The sequence below is a fragment of the Rhipicephalus microplus genome, chromosome 6 (genome assembly GCF_043290135.1).
Source record: "Rhipicephalus microplus isolate Deutch F79 chromosome 6, USDA_Rmic, whole genome shotgun sequence".
NCBI lineage: Eukaryota > Metazoa > Arthropoda > Arachnida > Ixodida > Ixodidae > Rhipicephalus > Rhipicephalus microplus.
Genome location: NC_134705.1, coordinates 194,178,023 through 194,202,625, shown reverse-complemented (window position 1 = coordinate 194,202,625; position 24,603 = coordinate 194,178,023). Strand labels below are relative to the sequence as shown.

Here is a 24,603-nt window from a genome sequence, read left to right as displayed (position 1 = left end):
CAGCGGTTTCGGGATGATGCCTTCTGCTGCTTTGCTTTGCCTGCCGGCTTCGGCTTTGGCTAGGCCCGACGTACGCGTATACGTGGTTGGGGTCAGCAGGACGTTCACCTCTGGCGCGAACAGACACACGCGCAGAGCCGCTGAGCCATTCCTGCATGCAACCGCACCCCTCCCTTCAGTACCATACAACTCGGTCCTAAACGAGGTTAGAGTTGCGGAGACGACCACGCCGAAAAGAGAAGACGACGCTACCGCCACCTAGCAACGAGCGACGGAGTAGAATGACAACAAGATGAAAAGGAACGAGTCGGTGCAGAGAGGACGCGGACCTGGCGGTACAGAGACGAGAAGCTATATAGATGAGTGCTTCTTGGTTCCTTTGGAGGCATGCGTTGGGAGACGAGGCAGAGGGCAAGGCAGTGGTATAAATATCTGGCGTTGAGAGGACGTTGCGGTTGGAGTTGGAGAAGAACGCCAGGAGCTAGATCGCCACATGAACGAATAGCCAGTCAGAAGAAGACGAATAAGCGGGTAGAATAAGTCGTAGGGTCTGACGTCATCCCGCTCACCATGCCGTACCACAAGCTTATAACAACGAACACGAAAGAAAGCACGTTGTGAAAGGTGAAAGAAGTTAGAAAGTTCGTGTAAAAGTCTTCTAGGCCAATTTCTCTTGCTACAAGAAGTCTAGAGTCTGTCTCAAGTCACTGCGTTCAGAGAATTCCACTCACCTGCTGCTAAGTACTACTCCCTCTAAAATTTACGAGGACAGCTCGGGTTTGTTATTTATCCGTAGTTTATCCCGAAACCAAGTGAATGACAGAGACAAGTGAAGCCATAAGCACAACGCTGACTTACAGCCTACTTTATGACGGTAGCTGAGTCATAGATATATGTACTCACGAGGTGACTAGCCCAGTAAAAAGAAATACAACACAGAGAACAAAAATCATAACAAACAGGCCAGTAGTGCTATAGCATAATAACTAAGCGGTACGGCTTTAGCGTCTTTTCTCTTTCCCCTTCGTACTTTTACTAAACTTGCTCTCGCCACACAAGGATTCTTTTGCCTATGGTTAATGCAGTGTCGTACTCATGCCAAGCTGCACGAGACATACACATAGAAGACGTGCGCAAGACATCTACAGGTATTTTACAGATTGCCCTCGACTTCGTCCTGCAAGGCACGCACTTGGTCCTCTGAACGACCAGCAAAAGAGAATACCTCTAACTTCACGGGACATGAACCAAGTCCACGTCAAGCGTAATTTTCCAACTCGAACGGAGGGAGCAAGCAGCTACAACGCAGGGAGCGCGGAATCCCACGTGGGCTGCAGACTCAGCGGTGTCGAAGCGCACTTGCGACGTGCGAAAAGCCACAAGTCAAGGCGCGGACAGAGCAAAAGAAAAAAAAAATAGCCCTAACAAATAGGAACAAGCCCTAACTGTTCCGAGAGATGCACGGCCTGGCTCTATAGCTGCGCGCGGCAAATCGTGGCCCCACGGCGGCCATCGCGACCGGGAAACCAGACTTCGCAGCGGGGGGTTTCTGCGCTCCGCGAGACTTCTCCAGGAGCCAGAGGTTCTCGCGACGGGAGGTGCACGCATGACGAAGCTTATTTCGACGTTCTTTCTGTTCTTTGACGGTTCTCTTTTTCTGTTCTAAGCGCACGCAGGTATACTGCCGGGATATGGCGCGGCTTGTACTCCACTCCCCCTAGCAATATCGCCAGGGTGGCGCCAGAGAGTCGCGACTGCAGTTGCGAATGCGAAAGGCACATGGACAAATCGCCTTGGCCACAGCGTGCGGCCGCATTCCAGTACACCTCTTTGCCCTGCGTTTGCGCGCCAACCGCGGGCCGGGATGGAAAGACAAAGGGAACCGTGAAGAGGTAGAACGGTCTGTAGACTGCCCCAGGTGCGGACTTAAATGTCACTACACTGATCCTTCAGGGTTGCTGCTTTTTATCTGTTAAAATCGAACGAATGGCGAAGTAGACTCTGCATCATCGACCACTAGACATCGCAATACTAAAACTGACTACTAAGCTTGGCCTTCGGCTGCCAGCGCCATCCTGGGCGGAGCCTACAGGTAGAATTAAGGTTCGGAATGGCCCCTTCTTAGCCTCCTCAGGATATGTTTAATAAAGTCAGTCTCTCTCACTCAGTGAATTTCATCCTCGCCCGTGACACGCCACCCGAATTTGTGCTGATCAGCTTGCGCTATACGTGACGTGTCGCAGTGTTCCGGAAGCCATCGCAACAATCAACGTCACAGCGATCGTCATCGTCAACAAGAACAGCAGCAGAAACTAAACAGCGTCAAGCTGCGATAGCACAGTGTTTCGAAAGCGCGTAGCCATTCTCTCAGTTGTGACACGCGTTGAAGTTCCGAGGATTCCTTTGGGCCTTGTCAAGTAGTGTGAGAGACTCTCGCCTGTTGTTTTACAGCGTAATAGCCCACGGAATAAGAACTCCAGGAACGCATTCTTACACTAGTAAAACTAGAAACTAGAGACACTAGACACTAGAGACACTAGAAACTAGACACTAGAGACACTAGTAAAACTAGTGTCTCTAGCCTTCTCGAAACTCAAAAGAAAGAAAGAAAGAAAGAAAGAAAGAAAAAAAGAAAGAAAGAAAGAAAGAAAGAAAGAAAGAAAGAAAGAAAGAAAGAAAGAAAGAAACGTCGTCTTCAAAATCTCTGCGCGCCTTGCTCCACAGCAATCTCCTCGACTGCCACCTCAAATCAAACAAAACCAAACAAAATCTCCATCAACAGGCCAAAAATCTTGCTCCGACGCGCGTGCACGGCCTTACCCAGGCGCCTGCTGGGGTCTGTCTCACACACCGTCATTTTCCATCCGCCTCTCTATATTTCCCGACTACATGGAAGCGCCTCGCGGCGCACTTGCCGTCAAAAGCGCACGCCCCGTTGTATGTAACATGCGCGCTCGGCGGCTTTGCGCATGGCCCGAAGCCGGCCCCGTCAACGCAGTCCCCATTCGCCGTCCGCGGAGGTGAGGGCCGCGCAACTCTTGATTACAGTGCTTGTCACTCACTCGTGCCAGTTGCCGGTGGGCGTATCGGGGATGCGCGCTGCGTTCTTTGGCCGCGCCGAGGCGCCTCTTTCGGACGCGATCTGATGCGGCTCGGCCCGTCCGCGGAGGTGAGCTTGAGCGATGGCGCGGTGCGCCTTCGCATCGTTACAAAGAAATAAAGTAAGGAAGCCGGCCCTGCCTTTTGTCTCGATTTCTTTTTTCGTGCTCTTTTAGATCTTGTCTTATTCGCTCTGTACTTATCGTTATCTGCTTATCCGTGCCTTTCATATCTTCTTCTTCTTCACCTCCGCCCATGGCACGCACCCATCGGAGGGGATTGGCCGAGTAGAAGGTATATTATTCTCAAAATTTCTGTAATATATAATATATAGGTCTGATAGGTAGTAATTGTAAATATTTGCTTATGTGAAGGGTCGATTACTAGTAATTAGATACGTATTGCTCACCAAATTTAGAAAGATATTTTTTTAATCTATCTCATTTTCGTATCCCTATTGCACGTGTACTTATGATCATCACCTTCATTGTATCCATGCTCTTCTTCCTTCTCATCCACACATTTTTTTAATGTTTTGCTCTGCAAGCTTCTTCATCAGTCAGATAACCCGCCTTTCTCTACGACGAATTCACCGCCAAAGGCATATGTTATCGCGGTGGAACGCATCTGTAGAGGTATCTGCGGTCAGTCGTAATCCCAGCAGTGAGACGAGCCTCTACTGCAGCTCGGCCTACACGAACCCATCAAGGTCGAGTCACCAAGTCAAATCCAGTGTATCGCTTGTAAATCCGGAAACCAGTCGTGTCGCGTTCATCTATACGGCTTTAGTCGGATCAGTTGAGCGGCCGCCAATCGGAGTTGAGTCACCGCGCCTGCTGATAGTTCCTTTCGGCATATGTTTTAGCCAAGACGCGCACACGGTCGGGTCGAGTCGAGCTCGTTCTCTAAGCTCGACTTGTCACTCGACACGATGACACCAAGTGCCTGCAAACTGTGCCTGCGTGTGATGCAACGAATGAGTCCTCCCCACACACGTAGGAAGAGATCAAAGAGTGTTTTAGTTTTGCCTCATCTTTAGGCAGACTTCAATGTAGAAAGAGCACCTGCTTCGTTTTGCACACGCCCAGGTCACCAGCATCGAGAAATGCAAACGTGTGCGACACTGATTCAGACGACTTCGGCAGGCATGTGGATGATACATTGACAGCAAGCCTTTCTCAGCAGGACTGGCTCCAGAAATGTTCGAGAAACATTCTTTCTGTACAGAAATGTTTTCATCGTATATCGATACAGCAAAGGCCAAACCCCAAGGCTACGTTAACTGAAGTCATAACGCCGAGAGCACCTGGACCGAGGAAGAGGCAGGTCGGTACAGAACACAAAGTAGATCGCAGCAGGACGAGCAAATTCGTCTCCATACTTATTTGACCATCTTCGTACTTCTTTAGCGCTAAGGCGTCGCCGACTCGCCATTCGCACGGTGCGTGCATATCAGTTATTCGAACGACCTCCTCGTGCAGGCCAGCCAAATGCAGCCGTCCGGTTGACGGTTCCCCGCCACGGACCACCAAGAACAAAACGAGATGAAAAGAAACGCCAGGAATGAATAAACAGAGAAAGAAACGAGAGTATAGCTTCCCATGGCGCGAAGGTATAATGCGGACTTTCCATGCGCGAAGGCAAAAAAGAATAGTAAGAAAGGAAAGTACAAATATGCAAGAACCCGAGGCGGCGCTGCCGTTGCTGCAACGTCCCGGGACGCTAGGGGGCGTAGCCGTCACCGCGCCGAGCGGACACAATGGCGGCGGAGAGGCCGACGCTCAAACTAAGCGTGACATGACGGCTCCGTGACAGGTACCCATCACGACCTGCCGCCCGTGCCTGAGAGAGAAAAAAGAAAAGGTCCCGACTGTGGTTGTTTTTTTCCCGGCGTGCGTACCTTTTCTTTCTTTCTTTACGTCGTTTATTCTATATATTTATACGCTATCTTATTCCCTTCTTTTTCTTTGTTTCGGAGTTGCGTAGAGGAGACCTTGCTTTAGGTCGATGAGCAAAACAAGCAAAAAATGTAGAAGAGAATTCGCTGCGACGCACCAGCCTTAGCGATGGAAGAAGCGAAACAGGTACGCGTTTCCGGAGGCCGTTCCGAACACAAAAATAGCCAAGGACTCGCGTTTGAAGAAGGAACGCTGGAGAAGAAGAGGGCACCTATGGCGCTCTTCTGGAGGCTATTCGGAGAATGGCTAGATGGGTTTAAAGAACTTGTAATAAGTAGATGGATGAAACTAGCGCAACTTGCACAGAGTCCCGCAAGGCTGCGACACTGCAGAGAGAATGGGCACTCGGTTCGTCCTTGTGAAGAGGAGGACGAAGAAAACGCGCACCGGTTCATGGCATTTTTTTTTTCCTGGGGGCACCACTCAAACTACTGCCAGCTATAACAGCTTCGTTGCTTAATAAAACAAGTTAGGCTGTCTCTTTAAGCGCAAAGAGGATGATGATGATGATATATGGTGTTTTTTGGCGCAAGGGCCATTTGATGGCCAAAAAGCGCCAGTTCATGGGACAACGAATGTGGACAATGATTGTGATTAGCGGCTGTATAAGGGCCATAAAATTCCTCGCAGTAAGGCGGGTAAAAACATACAAGTAATAAAATCATGACCATGCCGTGAAAGGTGTGGGTGGTGTGAATAGGTGACAAAAGTTGATGATAATGAAAAACGATGGTGGACATGTATGGCATTAGCACAAGTACCTCACTCGTTCATACCCTTGCGTCCAAGGGCCAAGCGCAAAGAGGAGAGCGGAGCGAGTCAGAAAACAAAGTGGTGTTAGGGACATCATCGAAATCAACAAGAAGAAATGGACATGGGCAGGGCACGTAGCACACGGATAAGATAGTCACTGGTCATTAAGAATAATCGACTGGATTCCAATGGAAGGCAAACATTGCGAAGGGGAGACAAAAATCATAGGTGGACAGATAAGAATAATAAGTTTTGAGCGTGTAACATGGCCGCAGCAAACACACCACCGCGTTGACAGGCGGAACATGACTCAGGCTTTTGCCCTTAATGTGAGCGTAGTCAGGCTGACGATGATGATGACTATGTTGTTGATAGTTGTTATAATAAATCAGATTAAAAGGGACGCACTGGAACGGAAGAGTGGGTGCCCAAGATCATTCTGCTCACTCAAGCCCAACTTCTAAAGTGTCGTATCTTTTCCCAATATATCCCCACCTAGCTTAACCTCCCAAAAACGACACAAAAGATGCAACATTGCTGCAAGTCAACAGAGCAAGAATAGGGCAGCCGGTGTTACCTTCACGTCGTGATAAAGCATTAAGCGCAGCCTTTCTAATCCTTAAATTTCTGGGGTTTTGAAATTGAACACTGATTGAGGGGGGAAAAAGGAGCACACTAGTTTTTGATAGAAATAATATGCACACTAAAAATTGGGAAACGGGACTCACCTTTTCGAGCTCTAGAAGATGAAACCTGAGAACTTGTATGGCTTGCACCATCTGGTCCGGGAATGATAAGAGGTGAAGGAGGAGAAAAAAACGAGATAACCAGGATCAGTTATGGGCTGATATAGCGGACATCAGTTATGATTTATTGAAAAAAGTCATCAGCTGATAGAGCTTTACATCGAAATGCGCGAGGCCTGTTGCTGAACAAGCGGCGAAAAAGTTAGCGAAGCTCGCGCACATCCGCAAGTCACAATGGCTGCCAAAAACAAACGCGCAATACCGCGTAGCAACACGAAAGCTTTGCAGTGTTACCAGCGGTTAATCCATGCCTACATAACCTTGTAGACTACCTTAATCCATCTCGTACATTTATATGGTTAGATTTAGATGGCAAAGAGATGATTAATCCATCTAAATGTTTTACGTAGATTTCAAAATGATGGCGCCATCAATTTTATCGTACCACCAGAAGCTCCATGCTTTATTTACGACGCTGACGGAGCTGCACACGCTAGAAATCAAATTTAAAGTAAGGAAAGGTTTTAGAAACTGGTTTGAGAGTTTCAGAAACTGACTTTATTGACATTTTGTTGCGAACAGTTATTGTATTGGGTGCTCGCTTCGGGTTTATGTCAAGAACTGATGTTCACGTGTGTGTGTTTTTTATGTATTCGTGTGCACGATGTGTTCCCATACATGTGCGTATGTCTGTGTGCGGGTGTTTTGTTCACTCGTCTTGATGATCCCTCACTCTCTTTTTCCGTCTGAATGAGTGTGTATGAATGTTGATTATTTTATTTATTTATTTATTTATTTATTTATTTATTTATTTATTTATTTATTTATTTATTTATTTATTTACAACCTACTGCAGGCCCACACGGCCCGGGCAGGAGGGGTAAATTATAAAAAAATACAAAATTTACAAAACGTAGAAAACAAGAATAAACCAACCGTTACAACTCAATTCAAACATTACATATCAGTAATTGGGTCGATCGACTCCACTGATTTTAGCAATGATGACGGTAGAGCGTTCCATTCGTTAGTAGTGCGAGAGAAAAAAGAATACTTTAAGGAGTTAGTTCTTGTTTAATATAGAGTTAAGGTTTCAGAGTGATGATCGGTCTGCTTTGTCTTGTTGGTGACTGGCGTTGATAAGGATCGAGACGAAAGGACAACTTGTTACTTTTCAGGAGAAAAAGAAATTTAATCCTGAGAATTTTTCGTTGTAATTTCAAAGTCTGTATTCTATTAAACAATATAGTGAATTTCTCGCCCTCGACCTTGCAATTTTATCGTTCATAATCTAATGGCGCATGTAGTACTGAGTACATGTAGTACATGGAGTACATGTAGTTACCGAATGGCAATACAATCATGACTTGCGAGAATCTAAGACAAGCTGGCGACCTATGTCAAGCGTTCATGGCATCACTTAAATATGAGTGAACATCTGTTGTTGTCGCGTTAACTGTTGTTGTTGCAGCGTTATTCGCGATCAATACCTAATGAAAACTTCTCATCTGTTTGTTGCTGTTGCTCATGCGTTTCAAAGAGCTAATTATTAACGTCAGTACTCCTGTTAAGATGTCTCATGGGCGCCACGTCTCTGTCCCCACGTATGCAAATTTAGTAACGCGGTGCTGTCCACAAAACGGCACGATGCCGCCTGCTCGCGAGGTTTTCGCGCAGCCTAAATAAACCTTGCGGCAAAATGTCAATCGACCAAGGAGACTCGAACACATTGTCGGAAGCCCGGCTGCGGCACATTCATCAAAACTACGCGACCTTTCGCGAGAGCTGCCAAAACGAGCCTTCGACATCTCGCGTTTGCTCTTACAACTGCACAACGAGACGAGACATCGGCAGGTTTTCAAGCAAGCATTAAAAAACAAAACACAAAAAATACGTCTCCACAAAACTGCGCGGGGTATGAGGAGGAAGCCAGAGCTTGCATCACCTAATCCTAAAGTCTGTGCTGACTTTATATTCACTGAATTGACTCGTCCTTCGACGGAATGTCGGCTAACGAAGCGTTATAACTCCCGGAACACGTGCCGTACCTATATATGCACCACGGCTAGAGGCACAGTAGTTAAGCCAAGTTGTTGGGTTCGAAGTGATTTGGCGCGCATGTGCAGTGGCTCTGAGCATACATGCTGTACGGTATACTAAGACTGAATTGAACCAATGTGTTGTAGCCCAAAGATTATAGCAGTTAAAAACGAGCGCGTATTGTTGACAAGTGTATTGTAGACGGTCAAATATTATTGCTAATGCTAGGGCGTAGACATTTTTTCTTTGTTTGTGTGCGTGGCGAGGAGACGGGGGGAGGGGTCATGAGCGCCATATTACCCACCCTGGTTACGGCACTGACTGATTGCAACGTTTAGTGACGCGGCGTTAGGTCAAATAGCAAGGAATTAGTACATTGGCCTTCAAAAACTTAACGTGAAAATTTCGTTAAATTAGCATACCACGTAATTATTCAACGTAGTAACGAAACGTATGCGGTCATTTTGTTGAATTTTTATTGTCCTCAATACACATTTCGGAGGTGTGAGACAGCATGCCTTGTAAAAGCAACGTTGAATTAGAGTATAAAAAAGGACTCTATTGTTTCGGAAGCAAGCGACGAGTACGCAGAACTAGCTAATGTGACGCCTAAAAATTAGTTATCCGTACCATAGTGCGTAACACTCGTTCGGCCCACACGCAAGACTTGCCAGACTATACATGAATTCACGCAACGAACGACGCGTACTAAGCCTCGTTTACTGCCATGAGAACGCTGACGTGCCAATAGTGGTACGCGACACAGAGTTGCACCAAAGCGGAAATTATATTGCATGCAGTCAGCAAAAAGTGAACGCACGAACAACTGAGTCACCTGCAAGTTCCTTCGTAGGAATTCAAACAAAGGCACTTTTTTTTGTATTTTCATGGCATTCGGGGCTGATGAAAAGGTTGCCATCTCATTACACAACAGGACAGTGCATCACGATATGTCTGATCCGATGTGGCTGCTTCCGCCTGCGTCTCTGTTACTCCGCTAATTTCTCAGTTAACTATAAGTGGCAAGTTAACTATTTTCTGCAATATCCAATTGCAAAAGAATCCGTGTGAGCAACTCTCGCAAGCACAAACCTGTTGCGAGCAACTCTCGCAAGCATGATACCAGCTCGGGCTTCCGGCACTTCCCACAGCACGAACAAACACTACGCGCGGTTTTAGAGTTATGCAGCGAAAAAAAAACATAGTAAACACATACAAAAAGCTCACGTTATTCTGGGTAGGGAAGGGTGGGATGTAACAGGGGTGGTGTTTCCAGGAAGATACTTACGAGGCTGTCTAACTCAGGGTTGGGAAGGTAATATTGTTTGTCTTGCCTCGTCTGAAAGACAAACCAAAAACAAAGGGGGTAGGGAAAGAGGGAGGGGTGTGATGGTGGAGAGAAGGGTAGTGGTCCAAAGAAAGGTACCAGGTATTTGAAGAATACGGAAAACATCAGAGACGAAGCGACGAGAGCAGTCCGAGCACCAGCCATACGGAGCAAGGGTTCAGGGTCGCAATAAAATCGGATGTAAAGCCGGGAAATTGCGTAGCAGTGCGATTAAATTGAAGGTTAGGCAGTGCGTTGTGCATTTGAGAACGAAGGAATCGGAGATTTCAAGTGAAGAGAGATTGTCCAGAATGTCCAGTCATGCGAGAGCGGGCAAGTTGTATAGTGACGTTCGAGGATGTAGCCATTCGTATGGCGGTAATAAAATGACCAAAGATTAGGATAACCGAAGGACGTAAGGATAGGAAGGAAGTGAAGGATGACGCGAACAGTTAGGTTCCGATTTGCATGCCATTGTAGAAGCGAGCGATCGGAGCAAGATGTCGTGAACGTCAGAAGCAAACGCGAAGCGATTGCAGCGTATTATGAGACAAGGGTGTTCAGACGTCATCACAAGAAGTGTGCAGCAAAGCGTTCGTGCCAGCAAACAAAGGACAGGAGCAAACAGACAAAAAAAAAAAAAACGCGATCAAGCCGACAATGTATCGTAAGCAGCATTGTCAAGAGATGGCAGCACAAGTTACATTCGTTTCAAAAACAAGCAACACGTTGGCAGCGGCAAAGAAGCGAAGTGGAGAAAAAAAATGATGAGTAGGGGTAAAGGGAGAGGGGGATCATGGGAAGAGAGGAGGAGAAGGAGGGGTTTTCGTCGGTTAAGAACACGATCAATGAAAATTGGTACTTACAAGAGAGTCTAACTCCTCATTTGAAGTGTATTGAGGATATTCGGTCATTATCTGTAATGCAGAAGAACAGGAAAGAGGAAAAAGCGGAGGGAGAGAGATGGCGGAGAGAGGAAGGAGACAGAGAGAAGGACATGAAAAAAAAGAAAGAGAGAGGCGACTCTATGAAGACATGCAAACAATGTATACTGAGCAACATAAATGCGGTACAATATTGCACAACAATGCAGCAATGACAGCAACTGAAATACCCCCAAAAAGTGACGGTCAAGACGAATTGCCTCCCGTCGAAATGGGGGCATTGCCCTTACAAAAAAAAGAATGAGACTCGACATCCTGCAGACGTCATTTTAACCACTTCACGATCTTAGGAATACTGCCCTTACAAAAAAATAAAAAAAAACAAAAATGATTTCGAATGTCTGTATAGACATCTTTTAGACCGCTTCATTTTGTGGGGAACATTACCCCAGTAACAACCAATCAAGAAAGACAGCCTATACACGTACTTAGGACCACTCCAGTTTTAGCATTAACATTTCCTCAAAAGATATTTCGGACGTCTGTAGACTTACTGTAGACTTGTTGACGCTATATATCGGGAACATGATACACAATATTAATGAAATAACACAATATTAATTATATATAATATTAATAACATATAACAGACAATAATGCCAGGGATTGTATAGGGGAGGTTATTAGACCGAATTGTAAGGTAAATGTGAAGAAAGAAAAGTGGGTGAAAAGATAACTTGCCGTGGGCAGGTTATATATATATATATATATATATATATATATATATATATATATATATATATATATATATATATATATACGTATGAAACACTAAATAATACGACAATAACCCTGCTTAACTATCATTTCAAACGTATTTCATAAGGACCTTTCTTTAAGTGCAAGTACACGCTGAAGTGCACGTTTACAAGTTTACGTTTAAGTGCAATCACACTTAAGCGCAATACACAATAAAGAGGACTGTCGCGAATGCGAGAGTGGCCTGCGGAACTGAAGCTTCGTGTCCAGTCGTGACGGAGTATGCGTCAAAACGCAAATTGCAGGTAGAAACATCGACACAGAGCCCACGCCGGAACAAAAAGAAAATGCTTATAGAGTCGGCCTGTTTGTATACACATTCGCTATGTAGAAACGGCATACGCACGAAGACGTTGAACTATGACAGTGAACCGCGGTAAAAAGAGATCGCGTAATACAGATCTATGCTTCACACTCGTCAAGAAAAGAAGGCAAATACCAACTGACTCTCCTTATTTGACGCGTTTGTCATATGTCCATTGACGGGGACCGGCGATGACGACATCCCAGAGGCAAAAGTCAACAGCCCTGTCACACATTCATGATATATGATCCTCGACCTGCAGACGCTACGTAAAGAAGCTCTCGTGACAGCCTTTGCCAAGTGACAGCCCGCACAGATTTGTCTCCTTTGGCTACACTTTCTTGAAGGGAAAACAGGCGTTTCATCGACAAAGCCGACCGCTTTCATCCGCTTTCAAGAGTCGGCGAGCACGAATGAGAAAAGGTCCTTTTGCACAACCCGTATCGGAATAGGCCGGGCAGAGGTCCTGGTCCCTCAGTTGGCACATGTTCTGCAGTTGAGTTCAAGGCGCAAAAAAAATATGATGATATGTGGGGTTTAACGTCCCAAAACCACGATATGATTATAAGAGACGCGATGCGCAAGAAATAATAGTCGATTGATTGATTGATCGATTGATTGAATGATTGATTGATTGATTTTCTCGGTGGTTCTTGAATTCACCTGCAGATCCAGGACACAAAATGTCCCTGAAGCCCCATGCGCAAGAGTGTGGAAGCCTATACCTGATCACCCACGCAAAACAAAGGAATGTTATGTTTATTTGTACACTAGTAATGTTTACGTGTTTATTATACACTGACGTCACAATTTTCTGAGCTCCAGCACACTATTAGTAGACTACATGGGCACAAATGCAAAGGTTGATTCCTCAATCGCGGGAGTCAAACACATGACCCCCACTCGTACATAAAGGTTTTTGAAGTGATGTGAAATTATTTTTAAAAAGCCTGTAATTATGCTTTTAAAAGGGTGGTTATTGAAAGGCGTAAAAAATGGCCGTTTTCACTCACCCCCCTCCCCAATATGCTGTCACGAGCCACTCCTTAAATTACAGTGAATTTTTCAGTCTTCTACATTGCCACTTCTTAATACTTTAGTTTCTTTCGGTAACCTACATTTTAATTCACATTTGATTCAATTTTAGGTAATCATAATTCACAATGTGAATTATGATTACTTGTAACTTGTAACTCCTGTAACTCCGCACTTGTAACTCCTGTTCACTGGCATGTTAGCATCACGTTGTCAGTGTTCCCACACTCTCCCCCATTGTCGCAAGGTACAGCCTACGCCCTTTTTATCCATTCTGCGTTCATTTGGCATACGCTCACACGCTCTCAGTGTTGAGGGATGATAAGAGAAAAAAGGGGGCCTCCCTTACCTGCTTGGCAAACACGGCAATGTCTTCGTTGAAGGATTCCGAGGAACACACGTCCCCACCGGCGATGCCGGGCTCTCGGGGAGTGCAGGTGGCCAGTTCGCACTTCTCGAAGATCAGTGCCAACAGGGGAAACAGTGGGTGTCTGCAAGAGGCGATTCAGAGAAGGGCGAGCACACGGTGAGTCCAGGAGCGGCAACTTCCACCAAGACATCCAGCCATATCGTATTTATAACAGAGCCGTTATGGTCGAGGTTGTACGTAAAAAAATCACCATCATCATAAACCAGAACGCGCTCAACGCCCCGCCCAGACATACTGTACAGATAATTAACATAAGTTGAAACATCCCCACCAGCTCTGCTCATGTGACCCAGCCATGCACCATTAAGTTAGTTGCACGAGGTATCCCAACGTGTTTAAGGGCGAAGATACTAAAGCCGTGGGTCTGTCCCTCCTAGCTCGTACGTGACCGCCTAGTTCAATCACTCACTCAGCAGGTGCGGACGGACAGACAGACAGACAGACAGACAGACAGACAGACAGACAGACAGACAGACAGACAGACAGACAGACAGACTATTCACGGTTTACCGATAAAAGCCTCCGAAACTTCCCACCTCTCATCATCATTCACTCCGTGGATATGCTGCGATTTTTTTGATGTGTTTAAAAAGACAATAAAGGCAACTATTATGCATGCCGACGTGGATTGTTGAAACAGAATAAACAATACTCCAGAAACCTCGTGATGCTATAGTTTCATGCCAATGAAATAACTTATATTTTTAGAAAAAAAAAAATCACGTCTTAGTGGCACGCATACCGTTAGCGCCATTCAACTTAGCCGCCTTCGAGAATGGCCTCCCGATTTTATAATCGCATTTGTATTCCGATTTTGTATTTGTATTATTCAGTCACGCAACAAAAGAGCTGGCACAGCATAAGTGTTCCCAAAACCTGCATCTTTCACACGTACAACAAACATAGAGCAGCTGCACATAGGCCTTTGTTAGAATTGCAGAATACGGTCCCGCAGTAAAGTTGTCGTCGTGTATGCCTTGAGCTCATATATACTCTAGATCAAGTACTGTAAAGCAGTTAGCCTCAACTGAGACACACACTTATGAAGGATTTCCTTTAGCATTCACAAAGAGATCAAACGTAGCAGGGCTTGTGACCTCGCAAGAGCAATCACTATTACAAAAAGCGTGATTCTTTCACGTAGCGAAGACTGCAAGACCGATCGAGGCGACGATAGATGGAGCTCCGAGAAGCTGACGAAGGTGGACCACGCGTGCTCAGTCTTCTGGAACGCCGCACGCCGAGCGTGTTGGCGCGGACGATTGATGAATTTTTAAACGGGAGCGCAGTTAGCGGTGGCAAGGTTGAGTTTGACTAGATAAAGACGCGCGTAATAGAACGCGCCTATCAAGGCCACGCTAAGCGTGCAAACTCACCGTTTTGTGTCCTTGCCTAACAGTAAACTGTCGACACTTAACGAAATGCCCGCCACCACATAAATAAAACTTTCGTTCAACAAGCCGAGAACAACCCATCGAGCTGCCTGGCCGCTGTTTTGTGTGCTTCAACGTGTGACTTTTGACTACATGCCTATATATAAATATCTATACATAGTCGTTCCCAATGTCCTTGCAAGTGTTGAGACAAATGTCAACAAGAATAACATAAACACGTGAACGGCTTTCTCTAGTGGAAAACACGTAGGCCTATAAACTGAACGCATGAGCTTACAGAAAATACAACAATATATATGATCAGTACAATTACAGTCCTCGTAGGATGTTTTCAAAGCTAAAGAAGTTCATTTGGTAGACACCGAATTCTGGTACTAAAGTTTAAAGTACAAATTACACGGTCTATAGAAATAGCTAATTTGAACTAATCGCGATGAGAGAAGCCAGTTACAAAAAAAAATAAAAGTCAATCATATCGACCACTAACATTGCAACAACGTTTTAGATCATTCTCTTTCTACATTCAAACGGTTGGACAGCTCCTACAGAGACCACCACCACAAGCTGCACGTCACGCCAACCCCGGCACAAAAGGAGCTTAAAAGAAGCGCCAAAACAAAAGCGGCTCGTCGGCATAGAAAAGGCAGGGCCATAATGCAATCGCCAACAATAATAATGCCCCCGGTGCGATGCGCGCCGGACCGCACTTGTCACCTCTGAAAGCTCGCCTCGAATCGGACACGCTTTGGGGAACGCGCATCTCATTTGCATATCGCAAGCCTGTCACCGCAGCGTCATTTCGTCTCGCGCAGCCGCACGCGCAACAATGGATGGCGGCCGCCGCCATCGCCGCAGCGAGGCGCTCGCGTCGCTTGCGATGAAGAACGCTCGTAGCGCGCCCCGGTGCACTGCGCATGTCATTACTCAACCTCCGGTCGCGGCGCCAACAGGGCTGCTTGTCTATTCGTATTATACGTCTCCGCTACCACTTGAATGTGCGCTCATGTATACGAAACTCCGGGTGTGTATTATATGATATCGCCTTTGCTGCCACGAATGGTGTCAGCCTCGCCCTTGTGGTTGCTGCAGTTCGTGAAGAAAACATCAATAAATGAGGAAGTAACAGCCTGTGTACGTGTGAGTGGAGTAAGTAAAAGAGAGAGTCAATGAGGCGAGTATGTGATTTGAGAGTGAGTGATCCAAATGAGTGTCGCGAAATAGTGTGGTATGAGAGTTGGTGGGTGAGTGATTTAAGTAAATTGGGTGACCTTGGTGGGTGATCCAAGTGAGTGATGTGTCAGATGCTGTGGCATGAGAGTGAGTGGGTGAGTGATCTCAGTGAGTGATTCAAGTGAGTGGCATGAGATAGTTCGATATGAGAGTGAGTGAGTGACTTAAGTAACTTGGATGAGCCTGGTGAGTTGTTCAAGCGCGTGACATCAGATAGTGTGATATGAGAGTGAGTGATTTCAGTAACTAGGGTGAGCTTGGTGAGTAATTTAAGTGAGTGCCGTTAGAAAGCGTGATATGGGAGTGAGTGAGTGAGTGAGTGAGTGAGTGATAGGCTAGTTAGAAAGAACAGTTCAGTGGGTTGAGTGCAGTTAGGGCTTGAGCCAGTAGTATTCTAGTTTCTAGTTTGTGTGCCTAAACTACAGATAAACGTAGTCCTCAGAAGCCTGTTCGCATGAACTACTAAGTTTTCGTACATTCATAGGCCAAAGATACGGAGTTATGAGCTTACACTTTTTGCTGTCAACGTGATGTCATGTGCTCAACAAAGCAAGAATAAACACAGACTTCTTATCACGTTTGCGGTACATCATTTTCTTCGTTGCAAATCAGTAAACTGCCCCTACCGTTATATGTCTACCCATTTATCAAGTCTGCTACATCACCTCAGTAGGCCTTTGCAGCAACTGGCTCATTGTACGAGGAAAAAAAGACTGATTTATTATACGTTACACCGACCAGACGACACGTCTGTAAAAAGTCCAAGGCGAGACGTCTCGTCTCCAAGAAGTCAATAGACGATACATTACTGCATAAATACATTTTTATAAGGACTTCAGGCCTTCTGTGGGTGCCCCTTAAGCGCACATCACACCTCTACGTTCCGAATGGCTTTTGTATGATTTTTGTTGTTGTTTTTGCTGTTGTATAGAAGCAAAGGCAATGTCAGTAGGCCGCAAGACATTATAGACGCTCCTATACCGATTTGTGTTAGACACTTTTTTTTTTTTTCAACAAATACGTGAAATGGAAGTCCTACGATACAGTAAGACCTTGCACAAACGCTTTTTGAAATACTACCACGCACCGAATTTTTTTTTTCACTTTTTGTGCGTTCGTTCCCTGCTACAGCCGTGCAGTGAAGAAAATAGGAGTTGTGAAAGAAATTCCGACGCCTTTTTCCTGTCTCCTTGGTTCAGTTGCACTACGGTTAATACACAGCTGAAAAAAAAAGAGAGAAAAAATATAGGGTATTTTTTTTAATTTGCCTAAAACGACTTAAAGGCAAAAGCCATCTTTGTCTGTTTGTTGTTGTTGTTTTTTTTGCTTTTTCTGTTGATTTGCTACACTCGCAGTCCCCCCCTCTTAAAAGTTTCTCACCTAACGTTGTTTATGCACTGCCTCCAAGATCGGAGGAATTACAAGCATTCTGCACCTACCTGGTTTTGCATTGCCTCCGTGATCGGCCCACCAAACGGCAATATGATGTCATTAAGTCGTGTTACTTCATGGCACAAAATAATCATCACGCGATGATATCACCGTGTAACGTCATTGCGTGATGATGATTTTGTGCATCACTCCCGTCAACGCCACCAACGCCGGCGGTCAATTTTAACGTCTGATGACGCAACAGATATCGTCAGCCACGTGATGACGTCATGTGGTGACGTCATCATGACGCTGCAGATCCTGAAGTTTGGTGACGTCAGCATGAAGTTACAGATGACGTCACTACACGATATCGTCGCTTGGTCAAACGGGGGCCGATCACGATGAAGGCTTCTAAGACTCCCTCGTCTTAAAAATAACGCGCAATTTTTCTTGAGGCTTGAGCTCAAGGCGGCAGACTTCTATGAGGACTCGCTCCATCGGCCCCGTACACGTACGGCATTCCGATGTTTCACCGTGCGAAGTCCACGGACCACTTATCACCCTCCACGCGTGATAGAGCCACGGGCTTTCCAGTAGGGAAAAAAAAAATCGTAGTCCGGGAATCAAGAAGCAAACTTTAACACGCAGCAAAGACAGCTGCTCGGACAGATCTTCCGGCAAGCCGAGCAGAACGGTGCGACGAAGAGGCGAGAGATAATATGCGAAGTCGCGGATATGAGAAGGGACCGACCGTTTCCAAGCGCGCTCCAACAGACCGCGCAGAAAGCGCGAAGAAGCAGACCGAAAAGCTGGCAGCCCACGCACAACGGCCGTAGAAGAGCCAATTCACACCTTGAGAATATTAACAACCCCTCCAGAGTCGTCAACGCTAACACCCCTCTCGCACCTCTCTTATCCCCCCCCCCGGCTTCGTCAACGCTAACACCCCTCTCGCACCTCTCTTATCCCCCTCCCCCCCCGGCTTCTTACCAAGCTGTAACCCCCCTCCCCCACAATCAGCCCTGCAACGCCGAATGAACAAGGCATAATAGGAAATGCGACAGTAACAACAAATTAAAAAAAAAGAACTGCAAACCAGAGAAACAAGGCGACATCGCGCCAGTCTGCATGTGCAGTTGCCGACTCAAAATGCGCATACATTTGCGATATGTATGTATATGCGCTTCTATTTTTTGTGTTGTTTCCCTCAAGCGATGCACACAGAATAAACGAGTCGGTATAGAGAGCTGTGAAGCCAGTTCACCTCAGTCGCAGGTGTGTTGTAGACCGATGTGCCCCCCCCCCCTTTTTTTTTTGCGCTTAGCTTCGCCGTTGTTTGCCTGAACTCGCGACGCTGGTTTATTACGTATGCGTTTCATTTTTTTTTTCATTTATTGTACATTTTTTTCTAGTTGTACACTCGCAAGAGGCGAACAAACAAGTCGGGAGACTCGATTCTCTCCTATATATTCGCGTCGTTTATTTCGACAGTCGGCGGCATGCCACAGCTACACACGACAGCAGTTTCTGTCTCCACCTTTCGTTCTTTCTTTTTCATAACTATCGCGACCTTTTTTTCTTTTTTTTTCTTATGCGAGAGCTTGCCTGCGCACAAACGGCGAAGCGAGTCTTTGTTTCGCGGATGCTGCTGCAACGTAACGTCTACTACGCACGCACCAGCACCGGCTATTTTACGGACGGGTTTCAGTGCCGCAATATTGGGCTATTTGCGTTTCGTATCTTTCAGTCTGAAACGAACAGACTTGCGTTAGACTAATATGTATGGAAATAGTTGAATTGGTGCATACGATGATGCATGACCTTATTAAAGGGGCACTGACACAAAATTTCGCGGCCCAGATAGCCTGCGGGGTTGATTCCCAGGAACATTCGTACATCATCTGCAAAATATCAACAGCGACTATAGCTGGGAAGGTATTTTCAAAGAATTTTCAAGTTTGCGCGAGCACTCGACTCCGTCGTGCCATTGACACCATCGAAGTGAACCCCTAGGTGACCCCTTACTTCCCTCACGTCACCACGCTGCAGTTTACAAAACAAGTTATGATGACGTCATAGCTGCCATTTTTTTCTATAAATGTAGACCGCAGTCTATATTTCTCGGCGGCTGGTAGCGAGCGCGTGGCCGAGGCGCAGACTTGGAAATTTCCGTGTTTGGCGATATTGCAGTCCCGTTTCCTATTCAGATGTAAATCTTGATGCGGACCGTGCGGAAGTGTGTCACAGTTCTGTGTTGTGACGCTGCACACGCTAGGTGACGACAGTTGCACCCAGTTTTTATGGAGCTCTCTCAAACCGAAACTGAAACTGATCTATAATAAGGGGGCTGTAAATAATTATCTGTCGCGTGCTGCAGCAAACGATGTGTCGTGTTATGACTAACAGGCCCCCAGCAACACATTGCAGCAGAAAAACGCGAGGCCAAAGTTTTTTGTGTCAGTACCCCTTTGATCCACATCACGTTATACGAAACCAAAAACACATTGTAAGCTTAATTAACAGCCCAAGATGATGGTAGCCAAATGTCTTGCGAAGAATAGTCCACACGACACGCCGCAATGCTTGGAACGCGTCAGGTTTCATGAATTTTGTGGTTGCTTGGTCGTACGCACACCAAGGTATTGGTACTTTCGCGACAATTTCATTGATTTTATGTATATTTTTTGGTATGAAACATGACACAAAAGCACGGCAAACGTAAGTGAAAGGTCGTAACATGAAAATAATGACACTCACGACATGCACGTCTCAATTCAAGAGGGACGTTCTTGGCGCACTTATGATCGTTTCATTAATTTGACGTGTACTGAAATTGGCAGGAAACGTGATACGAAAGTATGACGAACATAAATGACAGGCCGTAACTTGAAAATAATGACATTCGCGACATGCGCGTCTTGATTTACGTGACACGTTGTTGGTGGTCTCATGGCCGCTGCACTGTCTTGATATATACCAAAATCTATAGGACGTAAATTACCAGTATGAATCGTAACATGAGCCAGTATGGTCGTAACATTATGGTCCAGTATGGTCGTTACCAGTATGGTCGTAACATGAAAATCATCATAGTGATATCTGCGGTTCTAAGTGCCAAAACCGCGATGTAATTAAAGAGGAACGCCGTAGTCGAAGGCTCCTCAAATGTGCTTGATCATCACCTAATGTGCTCAATTCATCTCTACCTAATCAGCCACGCGAAAATGAATGAGCTGACATTGAGCCAACTTTTACGTAACGATCGGCTGATAATTAGCCTACCGCACGTTTACGGTTAGCCTACACTTAGCAAACAAATAGCCAACAGCTGACCCACAGTCAACATGCTGTTAGGGTACGATTGACCCGCAGATGGCCAGCCTACAACCTTCGAATGTGTCGAAGGTTTCGAACCGACCCATCCGCCGAAGGTTGTCGGTGCGTGCCGGCAGGCGGCAAGTTGTCTTATCGTACACTTATATTTCTTTCTGTTTGTGGAACATTTATTACACTGCGTTCAAATACTACGATACAATTAAAAACTGTCTGCTATGATGATTTCCCTGGCTTCACTGTACTTCAAGCCAGAAGTGGTGAGGCTTCGTGGTTAAACGCCTGCTTGACACACAAAAGGTCTGAATTCAATGCCCAATCAAGCCGAAGTGTTTCTTCTTTGTTTGTTTTCTATCCTCTTTATTTTCTGAGGGGGGGGGGGGGGGGGGCGCCACGGTAGAGCAGTGGCTACAGCACGCTGCTGCTACAGTGCGCTGCTGCTGACCCTTACAGTGGAGGTAAAATGCCGGAGGCCCATTTACTGCGCAATGTCAGCGCACGCATACAGCAAACCAGATGGTCGAATTTTCCGGAGCTCTCCACCACGGAGTCTCTCATAACAACATCGCGGTTTTGGGGACGTAAAAGCCCGGACATTATTGTTTCGAGCCTTCGTGTTTTCTTGGACATCTTCCTCGTCTAGACCCATGTACGCCATTCAACAGAGGTGGTGCTGGTGGTGGTGGCAGTGGTTAGAAGAGTGAGTGAGTGAGTGAGTAAAAACTTTATTGAACATGTCCGGCGTTATTGAGCGGGATGGGGCTACAAGCACCCCGGCCTAGGTGACGGCCTCCAGTCCGTGGACCCGGGCGGCATCCTGGGCTTGCCGGACGGCCCACAGTTGATCAGCAAGGTCGTGGCTGAGCAGAGCCGCCTCCCATCGCGCCTCGCGGTTCGAGACCGCCATGTCTACCGGGTTCGTAGGGGACTGCTGCGCGTTACCGGTACACTTCCACAGCATGTGCTGCAGCGCCGCTCTGGCTCCGCACGCCTTACACGCGTCGGACGTATAAATGCCTGGGTAGCAGAGGCGAAGGATCACCGGATTCGGGCACGTGTGTGTCTGTAGTTGTCTCCAGGCAACCTGCTGTTTCTTGTTTTAGTTTGGCGTGGGGTGGTGGATATTTGCATCTGTTCAGTCTGTAGTGTTGCGTGATGTCTCTGAAAGTGAAAAAAAAAATCACCTAATTTCTGCAGCCCGGTCGGGAGCACGGCGCGGTGCCTATAACAGAGGTCATTCGAGGAGTCGTCGTGACACGTGCAGGTGAAAGCACGGCGCCCTCCATTCTTTGCTTCTGTTCTCATTGCATCCGCGAGAACACCTGTCCCCAGTGAGTGCACCGCGTGTCTGCTTGTGTGTCTTACACCGTGCAGGCAAGACGACGGTACACACCAAAACAAGCCGTGTACAGCGGTGGCTCCTGCATGAATGCATGAATGCATTCGGCGGCGGCGGCTCGTCAGCGCAATAACGACTGCCGCAGCAAGGATGCCGCCAGCGTGCCTCGTCTCTGTTATTTCTTTCTCTCCCCGTCTCGCGGCGAAGCTCAAAGGAGCACGCGGAGCCTCAGCGCTCGGATACGCGGCGCATATTCAAGCGGCTCGAGGAACGAGTGTTCCAGGACTGCCGCTGTGTACAGCGTCCTTGCTTTACGAGTGGCTCCTCCTGTTTTTTTTTCCCTACAGCTAGCTGGAACGTACGGAGATGGACATGGTTGGTCAGCTGACCCGCTGGAACGATATCGACTGTTCACGTTATTCGGGCTATCACAGCCAATAGGCGTCTTCTGGAGATGTTTCGAAAAGGCCACTGAACGTCGAGTGTCGCTGAAGGCTACAGCTACAACTTCTACTCGGGCACCTTCCACTCTGCACGTTGTGTTATACGCCTTCTATTCTGGAAATTCTACTCCCACCTTCTGCTCTACCACGGCCGGACTCGACTCCTTCTCCGGCGCTGCGGAAGGAGCGTCGAGTCCGGCCGTGGCTCTACCACCTTGAACTCAACACGCCTTCTGACAATACACTTTCTATTCTGCACATTGCGCTCTACCTTCTGCCTCTGTAGCAGAAGGCTTCTGCGACACGTGTTCCCTGCATCGTCAACCCGTGTATCCAGGATTTTTCCTCACTTCGTGCTTCCATCTTCCACTACAGTTCTGCCTTAGCAGCCATCTTCGATCATTTAGAAGAACTCTAGCCGCCGTTATCAATATTCTAGCTCTATCTAAGTATTAGCCAGCACTATTCAACCACAAACAATCTAAGATATATTCATTACTTAGACGACACTAATCGACAATCGACGAAAGTAACCAGTGCTCGTAGTGTCAGTAAGTACCGTGGTTAAGGTGAAGCCGCGACGCCAAGGAGACAGTGGTAAACTATGGCAAGAAATGATTTATTCTGTCAGAGTATTCTGTAGGACTTGCCCCGAAAAACTAAGGGAGGGGGGGGGGGGTGTAGAACGGAGCTTCGCACTTGCGTGCCCTGCTTAGTACATTTCCTTCTCTCTTTTGCGTTACGTCACGTTCCCTAGCAACTGTTTCCTTCCTCCATGCCGGACATTGGACCTTCATCCACGTGCTAGGAGAAACAATGGCATGCGGCGACGTGAAACGACAAGTCACCTCCAGAAGAGATCAGATATTGCCGTATTGGAAACCCGGGGATCGACTATACACAAGCCCACGATCCTGGAATCCCGCGCCGAAGTCGTCACCACCACCTACCCTCACAAGCGGCTCGTCGAAGCCATCCCGTCATAACTTACATCGTACTGCTTGCCTTTCTATAACCCGTTCTATGCTTGGCCTATAGCATAGGTGTCAGATCCCCCGACGAAATTTGCCAAGGCCCTCAAGCTCATTATTTAAAGCCCGAGACACAAGCGATCATCTATACCACGTGGTAAAATAATCTATTTGAAACACCACTACTCGAAACACACCTGCAAAGTAGTAGTGCGTTACTGGACCATTGGCGAGTAAAGGAGTGAAGAGTAAAGGTTTCACTGTGGTTATAACACCGGAGCAAACTACACGCTTGGCCATAAGTACACCTTCGCCATATGTTTTTCCCCGCTTACTACGATGCTATCAACGCATATCGGCGGAAAAAAGGGCCAGTATATCATGTTATTTCTTTTTATTTCTCGACTGTCCAGATATATACGTGCCCACGTGTAAAAAAAATTAGTCAGCTGTAAGTCGGCGCTCCTGTCGTGCTCTTTTTTCATCTTTTGTCTTTTTTCATCTTTTGTCTGTCTGAAATCGGGGCTGTTTTTTCCCTCTTATATAAACATGAACAAACTCGCCCGAGGTGCAACCCTATAGCGGCACTATCGAAATTCGCGAGTTTTCGTCGGTTAGCCTGATAAGAACCAGCGCAGCCTTTGAAAATGGCGACGATTAAAAGCAGAATCTAGCAATGCCTCGTACACATAGCGATACGCGACTGCGAGCCTGTAAAACAAATGGCCGAACATGTGTGATGACAGGGGTGAAAGAGTTCGAAATAGAAAAAAAAAACCGCTGCCTGCGTAAGCAAAAAAAAAACAACAAAGAATGCCAGCGCTTCCCGCAAACGCGCGGTGTTGAAAATTATGCGCAGGAAAAAGGCACGGAAATTTCGAAAGAGCAGCGCCCGACCAATTACCTTATCTTTGTCTGCAAAGCTGCGGAGACCACGCATACATATATATATTCCTTACTGAAATCACAAATAGAACGCTATGTAAGTCGCAGTGAAAACCAACACAAAACAAGAAAAAATGCCAGAAAGATTTCACATTGGGACACCATGGAGCGTCCTCGACCGTAGTGTTTTGTAAGCTGTAGATTGCGATTTTTCGCACGCGTGCATCGAATAGTCATTT

General features: G+C 46.6%; 1 protein-coding gene across 2 annotated transcripts in view; it reads right to left on the bottom strand.

Moving 5' to 3' along the window:
• Nucleotides 1-24,603, bottom strand: part of LOC119166806 (homeobox protein Meis1) — a 388,227-nt gene that overhangs the window by 308,945 nt on the left and 54,679 nt on the right. The window contains exons 3-5 of one of the 2 annotated variants that reach the window (XM_037418168.2): nucleotides 13,315-13,456; nucleotides 10,790-10,840; nucleotides 6,539-6,589 (exon numbers count right to left, since the gene is read on the bottom strand). In XM_037418168.2, the coding sequence (XP_037274065.1) occupies nucleotides 6,539-6,589; nucleotides 10,790-10,840; nucleotides 13,315-13,456 (244 nt within the window). Of the gene's footprint in view, nucleotides 1-6,538; nucleotides 6,590-9,884; nucleotides 9,936-10,789; nucleotides 10,841-13,314; nucleotides 13,457-24,603 lie in introns of both variants that reach the window. The other variant, XM_037418169.2, reaches the window with a different exon arrangement.